Source organism: Eubalaena glacialis, chromosome 9 (genome assembly GCF_028564815.1).
Source record: "Eubalaena glacialis isolate mEubGla1 chromosome 9, mEubGla1.1.hap2.+ XY, whole genome shotgun sequence".
NCBI lineage: Eukaryota > Metazoa > Chordata > Mammalia > Artiodactyla > Balaenidae > Eubalaena > Eubalaena glacialis.
The window spans coordinates 36,009,444-36,030,938 of record NC_083724.1 but is presented as its reverse complement, the minus strand read 5'-3'; the positions used below and the strand labels follow the sequence as shown (position 1 = coordinate 36,030,938).

Sequence of the window (21,495 nt, the reverse complement as noted above, 5' to 3'; positions counted from 1 at the left end):
GTTCTGTTGAGTTTTTTGTCAAATTTAAGAAAATATAGGACACCATAAAACCAACCCTGGTAAGGTATTTGCAGTTTGGTCTTCAAAAGCTGTAAAAAGTGACAAAGAAATAAAAAAATATGAGTTAAAACCATTAAAAAATATTTGTTTGTAAATGCCACGTTTGAGATAGCAGAAAAGGAAGCATCCTTCAAATTCTCACTTCACTTGTATTTCACAAAAGTGCTTTAGAATTTAGATTTCTATCACCTACGTGGAGTGTATAGGCAAAAGGAAGCCCCGTGGAACTGAAGGCCAGTGGAGTCTACTCCCAGGGTCAGCGTGTGACCCCAGGCTAACTCACCAGCCACATGCTGAGCACTCAGATATGCCCAGAAGTGCTGGACACACACGTGAGCGAGGGGGTCAGGCACCACAGTGCCTTTGCCACTCATTCCTGAAACTCAACCCACTTGAAATCCTGACTCTATTCCATAGGCCAAAGGATGCTACTCTCATTTATTTCGTGTCAAATTCTTGTTTTCGCAAATCCTTACATCTGCACCTTGGTTTCTAGAATTAACTGCCATTTCCAGCACAACGCTGTCAAACAGAGCCTTTGTAAAGGTAGTGAGCTTCATGACTGCCTGGCAAATGCTCGACAACGCCTCCTAATCCTTCACAGCTGGAAGGAGGACGTTCCTGTCATTTGACCAGCCACCCTGCACTGAGAGGTAAACATCTTTTTTGGACTATCTGTCCAGAAACTGAGTAAACTACCATTGAGACCCTGACTTTATTTTGGTCAGCAGGTGCACATATTCACATGCAATTACCCAGAATGATGAAAGACTGGTAATAAAACCCATGTGCTCTGCTCCATGTCAGATGCTGGAAGGTAATCTTAACTACATACTTACAGATGTGGATTTTTAAAAGATTGATAAACCACTTTTCTAGGATGTCTCGTATGTTGTATTAGTTATTCAACTGGTGTATGAGTCACTTTGCCTTATTTATCTGGGAAAAAGTATTTTAAAATCTGATTCCTTTGACAAGTAAGTTTTTGTCTGTTAGGTAAGAGATAAGTATACTATCCACCAATCACCAACTTCTAGAATTTAAAACTAACCCTTCAAATATCTTTATTTAGGTTTTATCCTCTCAAACTGTCTTACTGTTTAAATGATAAAATGGTAAAATTGGGTTCCCAAAACGTAAAGATCATAACAGAAGTCTCTATTTCCAAGAGTAAAATAAAAAAGACAGCTTAACACTGTGGGGTGAAAGCTATCCTGAGTTTTTTTCCCCTTCCCCAGAACACTTAGAAACCAGAAAAAAAATCTGAGGTCCTATTAATAGACTTCCAAAATAAAATTTTATGGAAGCATTTTGTTGTTTTTTAAAGGGAGTTTCAAGAGAACAGGATACTTGACTATGACAAACTACTACTCAAAGGAAAAAATACCAAAACTCCAAAGCTCTTCACTAAGTTGGCAAGAACAATTCAAAGAAGCTGAGCTAAACAGAATTGGATCTGTAATGCAATTACAGGTTTCCCCCGCATTCCTGTGGAACTTTTTGTAAGCCGAAATGGCATAGAGTGAGAAAGCAATCACCTTTTCTTGTAAAAGCAAAAATCATCTTCGTATTTCTTTTGGTTAGTGAAAACAGGTACTAATGTAGGTCTTTTGTAAAAGCGAAGTGGCATAAAGGAAACTCTGGAGAAGTGGGGGATACCTGTAATATGAACCTTCTTAATGGGATGAAACACCTTTAACAAAATTTAAGTCTCCACATTTTTTGACAACGAAATAGTGAAATTAATATAAAAATATTTTGGGAAGGTTTAAGGTCATACTGAGAAATACAGAGAAAACTTTCTACCCTAGAAAGAAAAATGGGAGATGTCATTAGTTGCTTTAGTCTACCACATCTAAAGAGAATTAATCTGGATAATGACCATCCCAACAGGTGCTTACTTTCAAAACGAATACAATTTATCATGAAAAACCTACACATAATAAGCTGCTTTTCTTCTCTCTTTTGCTCCTTTGTCCTACCATGTATATGTTTAAGTTAACAAAAACTACCCTTTGTAACTCCTCCTAAAAGCAGAGAAGAAATGGAGTAATAGAAGTAAGCCTGAGAAATCATGGGACCCTAAGAGCCTTTTCTCTGGCTGGTCATGGCCACTTATGCTTCAATACAGAAGACTTTTGGAAAAAAGAATCATGTATCTTGGCTGTTAGTTTCCTTGTCAAAAGCCATCAGATAGGCAGCTATTAACCAGGCAATTAGCCTAAAGTTCTCAGATAATGATTAAAAAAAATACAAACAGAACACCCTCCCCCAAAAAAACTCCCAAAAACCTTAAATTTTCCTACTGAGACCTTTTATTCTGCATTTGTTGGTGCTTAAGAAAAACAGCTTTGCCCGTAATTCATTGTGCCCTGGACTTATAACACCAACTTGTATTTGGCCAATTAGAAACAAGGCCAAACTGCATTCTTCTTAGGTCTATTCAGTTGATTAATGGCACTTAACTGATTTCTTTCATATAATCTTTAACAAGAACTCGTAAGTCGCATTAATTATGCCCCAAGAGATGAGGGACCGATGGTAATTCAGATGGGCACCTCTGAAAAGATTTGTCAGTTTCCTGTCCCGTTCTAGCCAGATTTTTTGGAAAACCTTAGGGAAAGACTGAAATTCCCCACCAATCTGAGATTGCATGCGAGTTTTTACAACATTAACTGGAAAAAACAAGATTCCCAACATGGCACCCAACAGGCCCCCGCAGATAAAATCATTGACCAAATGAGCACTGTGGGTTGTTGCCGTGGGCAGGTGCTCCTTGATGGGACCTCGAAGGCCAAAAAAAAGGACATTGCTGAATCCATTACGGAAAAGAACAGGCACCAAGCCTCGATAATACTCTCTAATTCCATGGCATTTCAATGCTTTGAAAGCCTGATAAGTGTTTGTAAATTTGTCATGATGCTTGTGGTCTTGAAGCAATGTTTGAACTCTTTCCAATGGAGTGAAAATTGCTTCTGTCGTTCCTGCAAGTACTGCGGCCAGGCTACAGGTTGCAAACTCTGGGGTACTGATATGCTTACGGAGAAGGCAAGATAAATCTTCATACAGACCAAACATAAGTGCCAGTGTAGTCGTCTTCTGCATTAAAGGGGGAAGGATTCCGCGATACAAGTTTCGAAATCCATCCCTCCTCAACTGAAGTACTGCATCCCGGGTTTTGATTCCATACAGCTGTTGCCGAAAGAGGACCTTCTGAATGGGAAATGTGATGGCTATATTGTTGAAAGCCGCACAGCAGCCACACAAGTAATGCCTCATTTCACTAACATTTGCAATATGAGGTGCTATATCTTGTTTTGAAGATGTTAGGATTGGTGGCCTCTTTTCATGAGCTTCTGAATCCATCGTGTTGCTTAAGATCTTCTTCGGGAAGGATTTTTTTAACCTACAAATAATAAAATGATAATAGGTAAACCTTTATATACAGTGCTAAACATATGAAAATTTCCCCTAATCCTTCCTCCAATTTCTGGACTCTATTACATTTTTCCCTTTTAAACTAGATCAGTATTTCTTCAAGTATTTTTGGAGGGCCCTGAGGCCCTTTCAGCAGTCCAGGAGGTCCTCCCCTTTCCAACTACATATCCATGTGAGGCTGGATTTTCTGCATATACTTCAACTAAAACAACTTATCACAACAGAACAAATGCAGAGGTAGATATGAGACTCCACCAACCTTTTAAGTCAGACATTAAACAGACTTACAAAACTGTAAAACATACTTATTAATTTTTTAGGGGGGAAATAATTATTTTTCATGAAAATGTGTTGATTATATTAACATGTAATGGGTTTATCATTGTTAAAGTGAATTAATAAATATTTTTAAATTGTTTTTATTTCTAAGACCATGAATATTAATCCATACAAATAAAGGCTCTTTGGGGTCCACAAAAATTTTTTAAGTGTAAAGCGGTCCTGAGACCAAAAAATTTGAGAACCACTGGACTAGTTCATATGTAATGCCTACACTACATAATGGTACATGCTATTATCCTTCTGAAACAAAGTCCTCTCATGAGAAATAAAATAGCAAGACATACATTCAGTCATTCTGTTCACTAACACTTACTTAGTATCTACTGTAAACTAGGCCCTCTGCTAAGTGCTAGAGATTCAAAGACAAGGAACTTGCAATCTAACAGAAGGCTCTGCCAAGGTATACAATCACTCCACAGTGTAATACCTTCTATGATAAATATATACTATGGGAACACAGGTAAGGGACAGTGAGCATATACTTTGTGAGGTGGAAGCCGGGAGAACAGGGTCAAGGAAGGCCTGCAGGTATATACTAAGCACAATTTTCACATATTTAATTCTCAAAACAACTCCATAAACATTATTTTCCCAGTTTTACAAATGTAAAAACCAATACTCATCTTCATCCAAGGTACAGTTAGTAACTGGTGGAGCTGGCATCTTGAAATGAAGTCTGCCTCCAGAGTTCATGTTCCTGCTGTCATACCACAGATGGCAATGACTTTGGGAGGCTGCCCTGGGACAAAGAGTGGCCGTACCAGACCATGCTGAAAAAGATTTGAAGCCTAAATACACAGGCTTAGCCCACTGAGTGGAATGAAGGCAAGGTCCTACCCCTAGAATACATCTGCTTTCTAAAATGGCAAGATCATTCCTTGCCAGTCATCTATAACCTGATTAAAAACAAGCAAAGCACTTAACAGACACTTTCCAAAGAAGATGTACAAATGGCCAACGGACATATGAAAAGATGCTCAACATCACTTATTATCAGAGAAATGCAAATGAAAACCTCATACCCATTAGGACAGCTACTATTAAAAAAAAATAAAAGAAAATAACAAGTGTTAGTGGGGATGTAAAATGGTGCAACCACTATAGAAAAACAGTATGGCAGTTCTTCAAAAAATTAAAAATAGAACTACCATATGATATCATCACCAATCCCACTTCTGGGTATATATCCAAAAGAATTTATTGTAGGGTCTCCAAGAGATATTTGCACATCCAAGTTCACAGCAGAACTATTCACAAATAGCCAAGAGGTGAAAGCACCCCAAGTGTCCACTGATGAACGAATGGATAAACAAAACATGGTATGTACGTACAACAGAATATTATGTGGCCTTAAAAGGGAAGGAAATCCTGTCACATGCTACAACATGGATGAACCTTGAGGACAAGTGAAATAAGCCAGTCATAAAATGGCAAATACAGTGTAATTCCACTTATATGAGGTACCTAGTCAAATTCATAGAGATGAATAGTGGTTATCAGGGGTTGGTGGAGGTGGGAACAGAGTTATTGTTTAATGGGTATAGTTTCAGTTCTGCAAGATGAAAAATTTCCGGAGATCTGTTTTATAACAATGTAAATATACTTAATGTTACTGAACTTACGCTTAAAATTGGTTAAGATGGTAAATCTTATGATTTTTTAAAAAATTTTTTTTTAATTTATTAATTTTTTTTTGGCTGTGTTGGGTCTTCATTGCTGCGCGTGGACTTTTCCTAGTTGCAGCGAGCAGGGGCTACTCTCTGTTGTGGTGCGCGGGCTTCTCATTGCGGTGGTTTCTTTTGTCGCGGAGCACGGGCTCTAGGGCACACGGGCTTCAGTAGTTGTGGTGCGTGGGATCAGTAGTTCTGCCTCGCGGGCTGTAGGGCGCAGGCTCAGTAGTTGTGGCGCACGGGCTTAGTTGCTCCACGGCATGTGGGATCTTCCCAGCCCAGGGCTCGAACCCGTGTCCCCTGCATTGGCAGGCGGACTCCCAACCACTGCGCCACCAGGAAAGTCCCTGATTTTTTTTTTTTTAACCACAGTTTCAATTATAAATAAATAAGGACAAAATAAGTCAGGTAAACCATCTAGCTCTTTGACTTATGACAAAAACAAACAAAAAACAAGTTCCTTTTTTTCCCCCTCTCCATACACACACGCTGCTGCAAACCGCTAAGCATCAGGACAAAAGGTGTTAAAGAGAAATGTCATCATGTGAAGGTAGAGCAGAGTGAGGCACATAATCAGAAAGCATCAGTTCTTGAGGAGCTTATATGTGCAGGAGCCACAGACATGTAACATAAAATATGGAACACACACATACACGACTCGAATTTTCCTTCTAGAAATATAGCCTAGGGAAATAATTATTAACAAGAGAGGTACACAAAGACTCAACTATAGGACAATTACAATGCTCTTAACAGAAATACGGAGTAAAAATTAAATGCGCAACAGTAAGGGACACACTGCATAAATGAAGATGTAGCCACCTGATGGGATGTCATATAGGTACTAAAAATAAAGGAGTATTTATATTTAAGGTTCAGTATATTAATTTTGAATTTTTAATAGTATTAATGAAGTTTCAGATAGCAGTGAGTCCTTTTTTTGATCAATAAAGTGTTAAAGAAAAAATAAAGGAGAATATTTTTACTGACATGGCACAATCCTGTTTTTATCAATATACATATAGAAAAGCCAAAATTAGTTTACATTTTCTAATTTCATAATAATGCTGTATTTTCCTTTTCTATATTTTTCAAGTTGAATTTGTCTCAATTTACTCTGTTTTCAAAAGTTGGAGACTGAAAAAACTAAGGTCTAATCAGGACAAGGCCAACAGTGACAGAAGGATGTGACAAAGTTCCCAAGTGAACAAAGGCAAATTGCTGTACCTCTCTGAGGCTGTTTCCACAGTTATAACGGGCCAATGCCACCCACCCTGCACACTGGGGCAGAAGTCAGCTGAAGAGTACAGTGCACCAGGTCCCACTGCTGTTCTGGGGACACAGTGGGCGCTGTACTGTTTGTTGTATTTGCTTCATTCAGACTTACAGGATAACATTATCAAGAAGACTTTCATTTACTTTTGTTGGGAATTTCTTCTTCTTTGCCTGCTTTTACACTGGCCTCCTCAGGATACTAAGAGATTTTAATTCAACCAACTTATTCAACTCCTTAATGTTCAGAGATTAGAGATAAAAGGACGCTGGCCTCGGGAGATACGACATGCAACAATTGGACCACAGTGTGGTAAATGCAACCACAGAAATATATAGAAGGTATAAAGGCCCCACAGAGGAAGGGGTCATTAATTAGCTGTCTGGAGGGAAAGACAGAGGGGTCTGTGACCTCTGGGCAGGGCTCTGAAAGGTGAATAGGACTCTGGATGTACCTAAGGGTGAGGCACATTTTAGCCAAAGGCAGCACAGGCTAAGGTGTAGGCCCCGTGTCAAAGGAGCAGCGGCATCACATTCCTGAGAAGGGTGTCTGGCTGGAGCTTAATGTGGGTGCGAGATGGATGGGTGGCAGACAATGATGGAAAAGCAGGCTAGGACCTGCATTACCAGAGACCCTAAGGATGATCCCAAGACCCTCTGATGCTACTGTGTACTATTTTTTTCCTTTCTCATGTGAAGCTAATAGAAACATTATTTTCCTAGGCATGTTACACCTAGATCTGTGTGCCCTTTTCCTAGAAGACAGACTATATTAAGAAGAAAATGTAACATCTGTACACTCTAGCCCAATGCCTCTTTGTTTGCAGTTGGAGCTGGCTTGCTATCACATTTCTATTAGAAAAGATAAACATGCCCTCAGTTGAGAAGAATTATGCCTGGAAACCACTGCAGGCCTGAAGTCTGCCATAAGGAAGGTAATAAAAGGGGTCAGGAATCTTCTCCCCACTATCACCTGGTCACACCTGTAGAACTAGACAGCACCAGAGCCCCAACCTTTCACTGTCCACCCCCAACACCAGGGCAGCCACACTATCCCTGGGCACCAAAACTGTGTTCATTTGAATAAACCTCACCTTTGGCAGAGGCTGGAGGAGTGGGACTTGTCTCTAAATGCTGCTTAGCACTATCATGACGGGGAATTAATGGACAGTAAAAAACTGTCCCCTGACATTCTAAAAATTTGTTCCACTACAATTTAAATAATCAAAGGAAGGTCCGGCTCAGAGAGAGGAATTATTTCTAACTTTGGCAGGTATTAAAGCAGTTAGATTATGAAGTCACCAATATGCTTCACCAAGAGGCCGGAATCCTTGGAGCTGGGCTGCTCGTAGATCCAATAAAACAACAAATGAATCATTTAAACAAAAATTCACAAAAGAAATGTATATTACTTTAGAAAAAGTTACACGTTAAATTTACACATTAAAAATACATTTAATAGAGCAGGACTTCCCTGGTGGCGCAGTGGTTAAGAATCTGCCTGCCGTTCCCTGGTGTCTCAGTGGTTAAGAATCTACCTGCCAATGCAGGAGACACAGGTATGAGCCCTGGTCCGGGAAGATTCCACATGCCGCGGAGCAACTAAGCCTGTGCGCCACAACTACTGAGCCCGCGAGCCACAACTACTGAGCCCGTGTGCCTCAACTACTGAAGCCCACGCGCCTAGAGCCCGTGCTCCCAACAAGAGAAGTCACCACAATGAGAAGCCTGTGCACCACAACAAAGAGTAGCCTGCACTCGCAGCAACAAGAGAAAAGCCCGCGTACAGCAACGAAGACCCAACACAGCCAAAAATAAAATAAATAAAATAAATTTATATTAAAAAAAAAAAAAAAAAAAGAATCCGCCTGCCAATGCAGGGGACACGGGTTTGAGCCCTGTTCCAGGAAGATCCCACATGCCACGGAGCAACTAAGCCCGCTCACCTAGAGCCCATGCTCTGCAACAAGAGAAGCCACCGCAATGAGAAGCCCACGAACCGCAATGAAGAGTAGCCCCCGCTCGCTGCAACTAGAGAAAGCCCGTGCGCAGCAGCAAAGACCCAACACAGCCAAAAATAAATACATTAAAAAAAAAATGAAATAATGCTATTTGCAGCAACGTGGATGACCCTAGAGATTATCATACTAAGTGAAGCAAGTCAGAAAGAGAAAGACAAATACCATTTGATATCACTTATACGTGGAATCTAAAATATGATACAAATGAACTTGAACTTATCTTCCAAATAGAAACAGGCTCACAGACATAGAGAACAGATTTATGGTTGCCAAGGGGAAGTGAGTTGGGAGAGGGATGGAGTGGGTGTTTAGGATTAGCAGATGCAGATTATTATATAGAGAATGGATAAACAACAAGGTCCTACTCTATGGCACAGGGAACTATATTCAGTATCCTGTGATAAACCATAATGGAAAAGAATATGAAAAAGAATGCATATATGTATAACTGAATCACTATGCTGTACAGCAGAAATTAACACAACACTGTAAACCATGCTTCAATAAAATAAACTAAAAAAAGACATTTAAAAAAGATGTATATTTTTTTAAGAGAAAAATAAAATTGTAAATTAATTAAATACACATACATCCTCTCCTCCAGGCTCACGGTCCCAACCCAGGTCCTCTTCATCTCCTGCCTGACTACTGCCAAAGGCTCCTTACCTAGTAAGTCCGACTCTAGTCACACACTCCATCCCATCCCCACCAACCTATACATCATTTAAAAAATGCACAAAAAGAACACACCACTAAGTGAAAAAGGTGTACAACAATGTGCTTAAAAACCTGCTAACAACAGCAGATATCACAATGCTTTGAATGGTTTTGTAGTATTCTATTGAATGGATATATTACATGTAATTTACTCTATCTCCTATTTATGGTCACTGTTTTTTCCTTTTTTCCTTTTAAACAATGCTGCAATGGGCAACTCTGTACCTATACCTGGTGAACTCTCACAAGTTTATCTGTAGGGTAAATCTTTAGAATGGACTGCTGGCTCAAACAGTAATACATTTTATTTATTTATTTATTTTTTTAATTTAATTTTTTTATTTTTGGCTGCGTTGGGTCTCCGTTGCTGCATGCGGGCTTTCTCTAGTTGTGGCAAGTGGGGGCTACTCTTCGTTCCGGTGTGCGGGCTTCTCACTGCAGTGGCTTCTCTTGTTGTGGAGCATGGGCTCTAGGCGTGCAGGCTTCACTAGTTGTGGCACGCGGGCTTAGTTGCTCCGCGGCATGTGGGAACTTCCCGGACCAGGGCTTGAACCCATGTCCCCTGCACTGGCAGGAGGATTCTTAACCACTGTGCCACCAGGGAAGCCCAGGAATACATTTTAATTTGACAGCTACAGCCAATTGCCCCCAGAAAACTTACTGTGATTTATATTTCCATTAAGTGTATGCCAGTCCCAGTTGCCCTACCATTTCCAGCACCAGGTATTAAACAGTAATTTCTGGGGCTTCCCTGGTGGCACAGTGGTTAAGAATCTGCCTGCAAATGCGGGGGACATGGGTTCGAGCCCTAGTCCGGGAAGATCCCACATGCCACGGAGCAACTAAGCCGTGTGCACCACAACTACTGAGCCTGCGCTCTGGAGCCCGCAAGCCATAACTGCTGAAGCTCGTGCACCTAGAGACCGTGCTCTGCAACAAGAGAAGCCACCGCAGTGAGAGGCCCATGCACCGCAGCAAAGAGTGGTCCCCGCTCGCCACAACTGTAGAAAGCCCAGGTGCAGCAATGAAGACCCAACGCAGACAGACAGACAGACAGACAGACATAAATAAAATTCAGCGTTTTTCATTTTTATTGACCATTTGAATTTCTTTTAGTACTGTAAAATTTCACATTATCCATTTTTCTGTAGGCACTTTGTTTTTTTCCTTGTTGATTTGGAAAATTTCTTTGTGCATGAAGAAAATCAATCCTAGTTATATTAATCAAGTTGTGGCATATACTCTCCCTACTTTGTATCATTTTTGTGATGCTGAAGTTCCTAATATGGATATGAAATCTATTGATCTTGGCTTCTAGGTTTTGTGTCCTTCATAGAAGGCCTTCATTATTCTAAAATCATAAACAAGTAATCCATGCTTCCTTCTACAACTTCTATGGTTTCATTTACCATCTGTATTTTAATTTCTCTGGAATTTCAGTATAAGGAATGAAGCAAAGATAAGAGATTGCCTAGAAACTGACTGATGAGCCTTCTTTTCCTCACTGGTTAGCATCATCTAAATACTCACAAGCATCTGCATTTATTTCTGCACTCCACTCTGTTCCACAATAGCCTTGTATTTCTTCTCTAGGTCCAACTGATTTTAACCTACTGTAGCATCAGAATAGATTTCATCATCTAGTAGGGCTTTCCGTTTTACTCTTGTCAGAATCATCAGTTTTCCAGGCTCTCACACTTTTCCAGGTAAATTTTAGTGTATTTTTGTCATATTCCTCCCCAAAATCTTGGTATTTTATAGCAGAAGTGACTTTATAAATTTAAAGTACTGTCACTTTTTCAAAATTGAACCTTAAAAAAAAAATTGTACCTTACTTTACAAGGATGTGATATCTTCCTGTTTACTTGTTTCTTTTTACAAACCTTAGCATTTAAAATTTTTTCATATAGACCTTCAAAGGTATTTTACCTTTTCAGTCCCTATTATGAAAGGGTTCTTTTCTTCCAATTAATTTTCTAACTGCTTTTTGTCTGCATAAGAAAAAGCTACCAATTCCTGTGTATTAGTTAGAAGCAGCCAATAGTCCTCTATTTCTCAGTTTTTTGGTGGATTTGCTTGTTTCTACTATGTATCACAAATAATTCTGCCTTCTCCTTTATAGTATGCATCCTTTCTTCTTATTGGATTGGCATATACCTCCTGAACAAAATTAAATTATGGTAATAGTAAACATCCTTATACTTTGACATCTGTGACAACTCCACAGGGATTAACTGTGAAGCATGACACCAGCTTTTGGTTTGAGGAGGAAGTTCTTGTCATCTGAGTGTTCATAATCCAAGTCCTAGCAGTTTCAAGTTTACAGAGGGAAACGAGTCATCATGACACAAAAATATTTACTAATCAATTGGCCCATATAAAATTTGTTCCCTCTCAAGTAATATTCCCTGTTTGCCATCTATCCCTGCCCATCTTTAGGACTGTTCTGCAAACATGAAGTGGAGCATGTCTTCCCAGTACTATCATATAATTTCATCTGACAAATTACACTATAACTCCCAAAACATCATTCTGCATTCATTCTAAGAATCCGTGTATCTGCAATTATAATTGAAGCCCCTGCCCCCTGTTATTTACTAGGAAATTGTGTTTCCCATTAAAAATGGATTCCATTTTTCTAGTACTAATGGTCAACTGATAATAAGGGTCTCTTAGAATTTCCAAACACGGGAGGGATATACATTGATTCCTGTTTTACTACCACCTCCACCCCTTTCCACTGCCACTAAGTCAGGAATCTATCTTGAACTTTGGTCAGATGCTTTTACGGAGCTACTAAGAAGATCATACGGATACTGGAAACAGAGCCAGTGTAACATTTAACAGATACAGTTAATTGCCTGGGTTCAAATTCTGGCTCCACTACAAATCTATTGTGTGACCTTCAGCAAGTTACTCAATGTCTCTGTGGCTTAGTTTCCTCGTTTATAAAATAAGAATGTTACCTACCTCATAGGCCAGCCAATTAACTGAATTAATACATGTGAAGCACCCAGGAAAGTAGTCTACAGCACAGTAGGTGGCTCAACAAGGATAAACTATTATTATTGTTCTTTTCTGATGTATTTATTTGGTGTATACATTAGTGTATTTCCCGCCCTTGCAATATGGAGGTGAATCCTACTTGGCCACAGTGAAATATTCCTTTAATGTATCACTAAATACAGTTTGCTAACATTTTATTTTAAAATTTTAAAATTTCACATCACTATTCATAACATACCAAGTTTCCAATTTCAGTACTATCTTCATGTCAAGTACAGGTGTCAATGTTCCACTGGCTTTGTAAAAGAAATCTGTCATTTTTCCTTCTTTAAGCTGGTGAACAATTTAAATCTTATAATTATCTTTTTCTTGAAAGTTAAAAGAATTCACCTGAAACACCATCTGGGACTGGTGTTTTGGGGGATGGTAGCTTTTTGATAACTTTCTCAATTTCTTCCATTGTTAGGTCTGTTAGGTTCTCTCTTCTGGAGTCAACTTTGATAACTGGATTTCCTTTAAAAAAAAAAAAAAAGTCTGGTTTATTTATACAGTCTTATAAAGCACTTGTTGTTTTAAAAAAACACTTCTAATCTTGTGTGCCTATATTCCCTTTTTTCTTGAGCAGGGTAGTCAGTTTACCTAATTCACATTCCTCTCATCCCAGCAAAGAACCAGTTCCTAAATTTACCAATTTTACTATTTTTCAGTTTTTAAATTTGTTTTTCCTCTTTATCATCTCATTTCTCCTGCTTTGTCTGGGTTTATTTTCTTCTAATTTATTGAAGGGAAAGTTCTTATTTTTATTTATTCTTTGTTTCATAATTTGAGTGTTTAAGGCTATGTATTTTGCTTTAAGCAAAACCTTCACTATTACTTTTTAAGACATTCCATGGTGAGTTTTGGTCTAATTGGCAGTCACCTTACCATCTATACCATCTTGTGTTTCTTCACCACAGTGGCTTTGACCTGGGGTGATATGCACCCTTTCCAGAGTCCAAGCCTGTTTAGGCTTCGTGCATCGCAGCATATCCTTAATTTATGCTCAGGAGAAGAGCATCTTTCTCGTGGCCCACAGGAAAGATCCTGCAGGGATGGACCCTGATATCTGGCAACTAGCCTCCAGTCTTAAAGGTTTGATGACAAGTACACCTTGAGGTTGACCTTCATCAGTGGCAGAACAAAGCAGCAGCAGGCAGCCAAGTTCACCAAGTCCATTGCTAAGTTTTTTGACCACAGCAGGACACTGATCATGATGCATACGAGCCTGAAGTATCCAGGCTCCATAACAGTCTCACCCCAGAAAGAAAAATAAAATAGCCACTTCTAAAAGCAGCCATCTTTCTGCTGGATCATGCTGAAATACAGGGTGAGGGGGAAAGAAACTGAGATCTTAAAATGAAGAAAGAAAGAAATGTTAAAAATGTCCCTGTTTTGTTCTGAACTTTTAGTCCATCCAGGAAAAATAGGATTTTCCAGCACAGATATGAGACGTTGTAGCTCTGATATCTAGGTGGGACCTCCCTAACCTGCTGCTCCCATTGTTTTGACGTGCTTTTCTAGAAAAGCATTTTTCCTAAAAGCTGTATAGACTTCCTCAACACTTGAAGTACTTCATGTAGTATTAGCATTGTGCCAAGGAGCATTTGAAGACTCAATTTTTAAACTTGTTAACCTGTTGCTGACTAATTGTGCTAACTCCCCTTTCAACAGCTGTTTCCCTTAATTCAGATACAACTCCTTATGTATGATAGCTGTCCTTCACACACGGCTTTTGTGGGTATGCATAAATCTGACTTAGGGAGAATTGAAAAAACAAACAAAAAAACCCCCACAGCTTTTTAATTTGTTTAAAACAGACATTCTGTCTGTTACATTTTGTGCTCTTAACCAGTGAAAGGAATCAATGGCATTTTAAGAAAAATTGTTCTATAAATGCTTGAGAAGTTTGCCAGGGTACAAAGTTTGATAATTATTAATCAATTAGTCTTCTACATCTTTACTTCTTATCATTTCAGCTGCCAGACAGGAGTTTAAACTCTTATCAGTACTATACTTGCCAATCTAAGATTAACCAACATTTAAAAAACAATTTAGCATAGAAATACTTTATGTAATGCTTTGCTCTTCTTCAGTTTCAGGACTAAATGTTAAAATCAACAGAAATATCCAGATTTATGTGTTATTATACCATAACACGTTGTGACAATTTATGAATATAAAAAAGTTTCATTTTTACATACTGAACACATAACAATATATTTTAAATTATAAAGTCACTACCTACCAGCTGTTTAACAATATATGTTCCTTGATAACACAAACCAAGTTACTTATACACTTGAACAACAAAATTTTGTCCATGTTCACTTTTAATTTTTACTGGAATGGCACTTGCATTACTTACCAAAATTTTGCAAATTAAAGTTACTTCAACTAGTTTTGTCATGACTCTTTGGGTCTGTTATTAAACAGATAGAAAACTGTGGCTAACAGAAATTAGCCAGTCATTTATTGACCGCTGTACTGAACTATTCTAAGAAATTTAAAGAACATTAGTGTACATTTAGGGTCTCAGATTTTTAAAAACAGGCCTGGACATAGGAAAAAGGAATGTAATGAAACCTTTCCAGACTTTACAGATTTAAAGCTTTCCCCCTCATTTCGTCCTACACACCAGGATCGTGTGAATAGGTTCTTAATTTGGCAAGAGAAGAAAGGCTAGTGTGCACAGTATTTTGTAGCAATGGACTTTAAAAATTTTCATGTTTATTCTGTGAACATGACTAAATTTCTTTGCTAAACTTTTCTCTATATTTAAATTCTTTAACATGGATAATAATTATTTGCAATTTATTGTAGAATTTATCTACCATAACTTTACATTTGTTTGCTACCTAAAACACTCAACCTATGTCAACATTAGGAAGCAAAGTTAATTAAGCTGACTTTCAAGCAACTCCAAGTGTCAAACTTCTGTGGCATAAGAAAACAGTGTAAAGTCTAAATGTTCACTGTAATTTATAGCCCACGTGGATAAGACCGAGATGTGATCCATCACAAAGGTCTCTGTGCAAAAACTGGGGAGAAAGCAATTGTAATTCTCAAAGGATGTTAACTCCCACAAGTCAGCAGGTCTGAGTCAGCATTCAGGACAAGATTAAACTGGGTTCTAGTCCTAGTTAGGACACTATCTTGTTACTATAAATACAAAGCAATGTCTACAATTTAAAAATCCATTTCTCTGGGCTTACTTTAATCTACCAAAGGAGAGACCAGACAAGTCCACTCCTCTTAAAGGTAACAGCTTGTGATCTTTCCCCGAGATGCACTCAAGGTGACTCCAGATCCAAAGCGCCTGACCTGTGCTCTGGAACCACTAGCGGACCTGACCGGTCCTAGCACCCTTTGATTTTATGGAATCCTTTCAAAACAAGGTCAGAGGAAGCTCAGACTAGAAAGGGCACCACACACTTATTTAAGGTTTTCTGTTTCACAGCTTGCAGGTAGAGAAACAGAAGGTGGGGATTAAAACCAGCCGTGTACAGCTCTAAGAAGCAAAAACAAACAAACAAACAAAAAGGGTAAATATAGCTGAGGCATCGACACGCTCCACCTAGATAAGCTTAATACTAAATAATTGGTACAGAGATTTTCAGTTAACAACAATGCCCCCCGCATCTCCAAAATAAGCACTGTACCACCGAGTTTCCCACAACGCGAAGCAACATGGTGTCGCAGAATAACCATTGTCTGGCTGTGTGGCTGAACTTACCGCTCTCCAGGCGTCCATTTCCCCGGTCTGTGGTAAGGGGGAGGGGAGGGTGGCGGACGGGGTCGACCAGGCCCCTTCCGTCCCGGACATTCAACGGAGCCAGGGGTCCCGGAATCCCAGACCCCGAGGGGGCAGGCGCCCTTCCGCGGTCCCAACGCCGCTCTCCCGGGCCGCAGGCAAAGCCCGGCCCCTCCCCGCCCCGCTCTCGATGCGCGCCGGGAGGCACCTTCCTTCCCGGGGCGCGCCCAAATGAACGCACTGCCTCCTCCGCCGGAAAGGCTCGTTCCGGCAGTCGGACGGCGCTCCCGGCCCAGCGAAGCCCGGCAGCGGGCGGCAGAGCTGGGAGGCTAGAGCTGGGCCCTGCGGCTGCAGGTCCCACCCGGGATGGCGCGCGCGGGAACGGCGGGGCGCACCGGGGGGGCGCACTGCGCGCGCGCGGAGGGGGGGGGGTGAGTCCTCAACGGCCGCGCCAGAGGGCCGTGCAGGCGGCTTCCTCAGACCCTCCTTCGTGCTTCCACTCACTCCACGCGGAGGCCGGGGGAGCCCCGTGCTTTCCTCTCGGCCGCTTCCTGTACTCACCCATCGCCCCGGGCGCCCGGCTCCACGCCCGGTAGCGACCCGCCTGCATGCTGGCGAGCTCGCGAGCCCGCGAGCCACCGAGCCGGCGCAGGCGCAGACCTTGACCGACCCGAGCTCAGGGCGGAGCGTGACGCGCTCTATGCCGCCGGCCCCGGTCACGTGAGGGAGACGCCGCGGCACCGCCTCTCTCTAAAACCTCGGAGGGTCGAGTGACGCCGGCCAACTCCTGGCAGCGGTTCGGCGCGGCAGGGCAGGTGTAGGGTCACCCATCACACCTATTGTCAGGCTTTCGGGTTCCGCTTGCTGGAATACCGTACCCTTGCTGCCGTACGGTGGCCTTGCCGTGCCACAAACAGCCAACGCGTTCTCTAGTGCGCAGCCTGCGGGAGGATCACTGGGGAGTGATAGTGTGGGTGGCAAGCGCAGGTGCGCCTAGGCCTTGAAAGTCCCCGCCTCGCTTCCCTTTGTATCCTTGGTTAGATTTCATCAAACCCTCGGAGTGGCCTTGTGTCAGCTACTGATACTGCAGTTCACAGAACACCTGTGTGTGCTTTAGAATATACAAATCATTAAAAAACCCTGTTTCTTTTCAGTCTCAGACAACTTGCACGTCTTGGACTTCACTGCACCCGGAGTTAGGAGGCCTAGGTCAAGTCATAGCCCTGACCCTTGCTGGGAGTGACCTCGGACAAGTCACTGGTCCCTGAGCCCCAGATCTCTGAAAAGTAACGCCGGCCTTGCATGCATCCTTTGGCCCTTGTAAGAATCACTGGGAATAATGATCTGACTCTAACTTATAAACTGGAAGGCACACACATGTGAGGGGTTGAAGGAAACGGAAAGGTCAGCCTGGAGAGCAACAGCGAGGCTCCTCAGGAGGCTCATCAAATATGTGAAGCGTATGCTCTTTACTTGGGATTAGTCCAATAAGCAACTCCACTGGAGTGAAATACGGTATGGCTATAGGTGGGTGGCTCTCCTGGCCCACTTCCCCTGAGAGCACTTTGTAGATATTGACTCCAAAATTTTGTCTCATCTGCTTGAGCTGGCCTGATTAACTGCTTCTTGGGATGTGAGAGATCATGCTACCTAATTTCAGCAAATGTTCTGCTGAGGTACCTACTGTGTGCCATTGTGTTCTCTTCGGGGAACTTAGAGTCCAACGAAGTATATAAAAACAAAAACTCTGGAAGTTCAGATGCATGAGGGGCCTTTCCCCTTAAGAGAGAACTAGGGATGGCTTCATAGGGGAGGAGGTGTTTGAACTGTGCCTTGGAAGATGAATGAGTGGAACTTGGACTAGCAGAGAAAGTCATAGCAGCAGGAGATAAGATTGTAAAAGTCAGGTGGTGGGGTCTGATAGTGCAAATATTGACTGTCAGATGCAGGCACCTGGCATCTAATTAGTGTGCAGAGATAGATTTGGGGCTCCACAGGATAATGACAAGGCCACGCAGTAGCTTGGAGTGTTTAAAATCGGGCAACAGTTGGGGAAAGGCATTTATGTCAGAATTATGTTTGCCCTGTCTTGTGTGAACTCCTATTCAGATGTATTATTCGAAAAATAAATAAATCAGGCAGGTATCCAGCATGTTCATAAGCATAAATAATTCATTTCAGATTAGAATAGAGAGGTTATTCTCCTGTGGTAAAACCCGAAGAGGAGGCAAAGTGAAATTAAACACACAATTGGGGCACAACAGACTTGAAAGAGTAGGGGAATCCCAGGTTGACAGGCACACGCATGTCTGGAGCTGAGCCAGTCCGTTTCTTTTATGCTGCAGGTCACAGCGCTGGCCTCTGCTCCTCCAGTTCTTAGTTCCTCATCAGAAACCTCCCAGGTCCTTAATTGGCTCTTCTTGGGCATATGAATGTTGGAGATCAAAAACCTCTATTTTCTGATTCAGGATTCATCATAAAGTTATCCTTTCATTTTTCTGTCCTCATCCACCCATTGTTTTATTCATTCTTCAGTCTCTTATTAAACTGTTTTCCATACCTCCAGCCTCCATATCAGCTGTCGGATAACATCCTCTAACTCAGTTTTGATCATCTCAGTCCTCAGCTTAAAAACTTCCAAGGGTTCCCTCTTGCCTCCTCAACAAATCCAAACTCCTTAACTTGGCTCACGGGCTCTCGATGTCCTGGCCCCTCTACCTAATCTGTTCACCTCATCTCCAGCTACATTCTGTGCTTCAGCCATGCGTAGTCTCTCAATGTTTTGCAAATCCTTGTTTCTTAGACCTTTCCCCCCCCTTTCACCACTGACTCTCAGCAATCAAACATGTTAACCCTTCAAGGCCCTTTGCCTTCTACCCTGAAAAGCATTCTCTGATTAACCTGGGCAAACTTGGTTGCTCTTGCCTTTTGCCTTCCCATAGCACAAAGTTTGGGACACCTCTAATATCTGCTTATGTTATAATCATTTGTGAAGGTGTCTGTCTCCCTTTCCTACTAGGGCAGAGCTGTCTGAGTTGGTTCTGACCCTCCAGCTCAGTGCTTGGCAAAAAGGGTGTTTGCCCAAATAAAATGCTGGTGGAGAGGGTCTGCGTTCTTAGGAACAGGGCCATGGGAATGTTGCTGTTGGATCTTTGCTTAAGCACCCTCTACTCCCCCTCCCCCTTCCACCAAAATGCTTTCTAGAAACTTGTCTAGTGCACTCAGGCTCCATGGGCCCTTATGTCCACAAAAACAGCTTTACGCAAGCTGTCATCGGTGGAGCCTTGGCTACCGTGAGTGGCTCTGCCCAGATAAGGTCACCAGCAGTGTTTCCCTAGCAAGGGGTCAGTGACCTTCCTTTCCCTTTTCAGCCACTCCCCTTCACACCCCCAGGCTCCAGCCACAGGCCAGCCACTGCTGGTTCACGTCCCTGCGTTCTTTTACAATGTCCTCTGTGCCTCAAAGGCTCTGCCTGCTTCGTGGCAAAGTCCTGTTCACCCTTCATTGCTCAGCTTACACAGAGGTTTCTTGCTGCTTTTCCTGACCTAACTACCTGACACAGAGCTGCCCCACAGTGCTATCCTTTGTGACTCGTATGCACTTTACAGATTGAAAAGCTAGATTCTAGCAGACCTACTATGAAGTCAGAATTTCCGGGGGAGAGGCCAGTTGGCCTCTCTAGCTCCAACACAAGCCTCAGGCAGTTCTTCTCAAACTCTTTGGGAAGCAACAGTTCTAAACTGATACCCTGACCCATAATAGTAATCTAAAGTTTGAAACCCAGGGACCTGCAGGGCTCAGTAATGTGTGCGTGAATAAGCCTGCAGCCCAGAGAGGAAACTGGGGTCTAGTCCTAAGGAGAAATGATTAGGGCTTGAAACAGACATATACCAAGTGCTGTGAGTGCGCAGAGAAGAGCGAAAATGCACTAGCTGCAATCAGGGAAGGCTACCTGGAAGAGGTGACCCATAAAGCATGACTAGGACTTAAAACAAGGTGGGCTCCAGAAGAAGCATGGGATGGGAAGAAGTGTGTAAGGAAGGAGACACCAGGTTTCTCATTCTCCCTGACCTTATTCCTGTTCCCCAACTTTGCCTTTGTCCCAGGCACACCTACGGGCAGAGCCTATGCCCCCTGGTAGCTCTCAGGGCTCAGAACAATTGCCAACCTCTGGGTGGGATCCTGGGACACTTTACTTGGTACCTAAGTGACACATACTTGTGAAATACAAACACATTTTTATCTAGCAAGGGCTGAGTCAATAAAACAACATCAAACATTTGCACAACAGTCTTTGGGTCTTCCAAGCAGTTACTTGATAGTCATTCCCTCTGGTTTACACATCATTTGTGTGCTCAGGGAAGTCCTGTGACCTGCTTGAGCTCAGTATGTATCGAGAGGTGAGGCTGGGACTGCACCGCCTCCACCATTTTTGAGAACAGAAGCACTGTTGAGAACTGGTGCCTGGCGCTTGGGGAAGGATCTGTGGATGGTGAGCTGCAGGCAGCGGGGAGACTGGCCCTTTACACAGGACTCTCTAATCATAAGGCACCTGAGGAGCTTGTTACCAGCACAGGTTCCTGGTGTCCACCCAAGACCTACTGACTCAAAATCTCCCAGAAGGGCTTAGGAATTTGTAATTTACAAGAGGCCCACGTGAACTATATGATGAGGCAAAGGTAGGATGCACTGAACTAGACGTGGCATGTTGCAAGGTCAGCAGACCTGGGTTTGAATCCTAGAACCACCACTTCCTGGTTTTGTACCTGGGGCAAAGCTCTCCCCCTCTCAGAGCCTCAATATCCCCACTTCAGCATGAGGATCCTTCCTGAGCCCACCTTCTGCCTCCCTGAGGGAGGCTTCCCCGATGGCAGACCCAGCACGACGGAGGCTCATTCTCCTTCACATGGTGGGCATGGAGGGGGCAATGGAGGCTCAGGGAATATGTCACCCTTCTCTTCTGTTCTGGGAAGAAGGGACTCTGTAGTTCCCTCTCGATCCTGCTAACCTTTGGGCTGTGACTGTCCTCTGGGGTGTGAGGTACAGAGCGGGAACGCAGGGCCCCCACCACTAAACTGAACTAATGCTTTTCCCAGCAGCCACTTCACCTTCTAAGCCTCAGTTTCTCACCTGCTCTCATGGTGGGGGACCGGTGTGTGCACAATGTGTAGGGCACACA

At 42.3% G+C, this 21,495-nt stretch overlaps 1 protein-coding gene across 3 annotated transcripts; it reads right to left on the bottom strand.

Moving 5' to 3' along the window:
- Positions 1-1,773: 1,773 nt before the first annotated feature.
- SLC25A51 (solute carrier family 25 member 51) lies at positions 1,774-17,194 on the bottom strand. Of its 3 annotated transcripts, XM_061200216.1 has the most exons (4): positions 16,878-17,194; positions 12,917-13,039; positions 12,765-12,822; positions 1,774-3,466 (listed from the first exon to the last, which is right to left on the bottom strand). In XM_061200216.1, exons 1-4 carry the CDS (start codon positions 16,924-16,926, stop codon positions 2,536-2,538), a joined length of 1,161 nt encoding a protein of 386 aa, XP_061056199.1. In that variant the 5' UTR covers positions 16,927-17,194; the 3' UTR covers positions 1,774-2,535. The 3 variants fall into 3 exon arrangements, with proteins under 3 accessions (XP_061056199.1, XP_061056197.1, XP_061056198.1); XM_061200214.1 differs by lacking the exon at positions 12,765-12,822; XM_061200215.1 differs by lacking the exons at positions 12,765-12,822; positions 16,878-17,194 and adding an exon at positions 16,299-16,870.
- Positions 17,195-21,495: the final 4,301 nt, after the last annotated feature.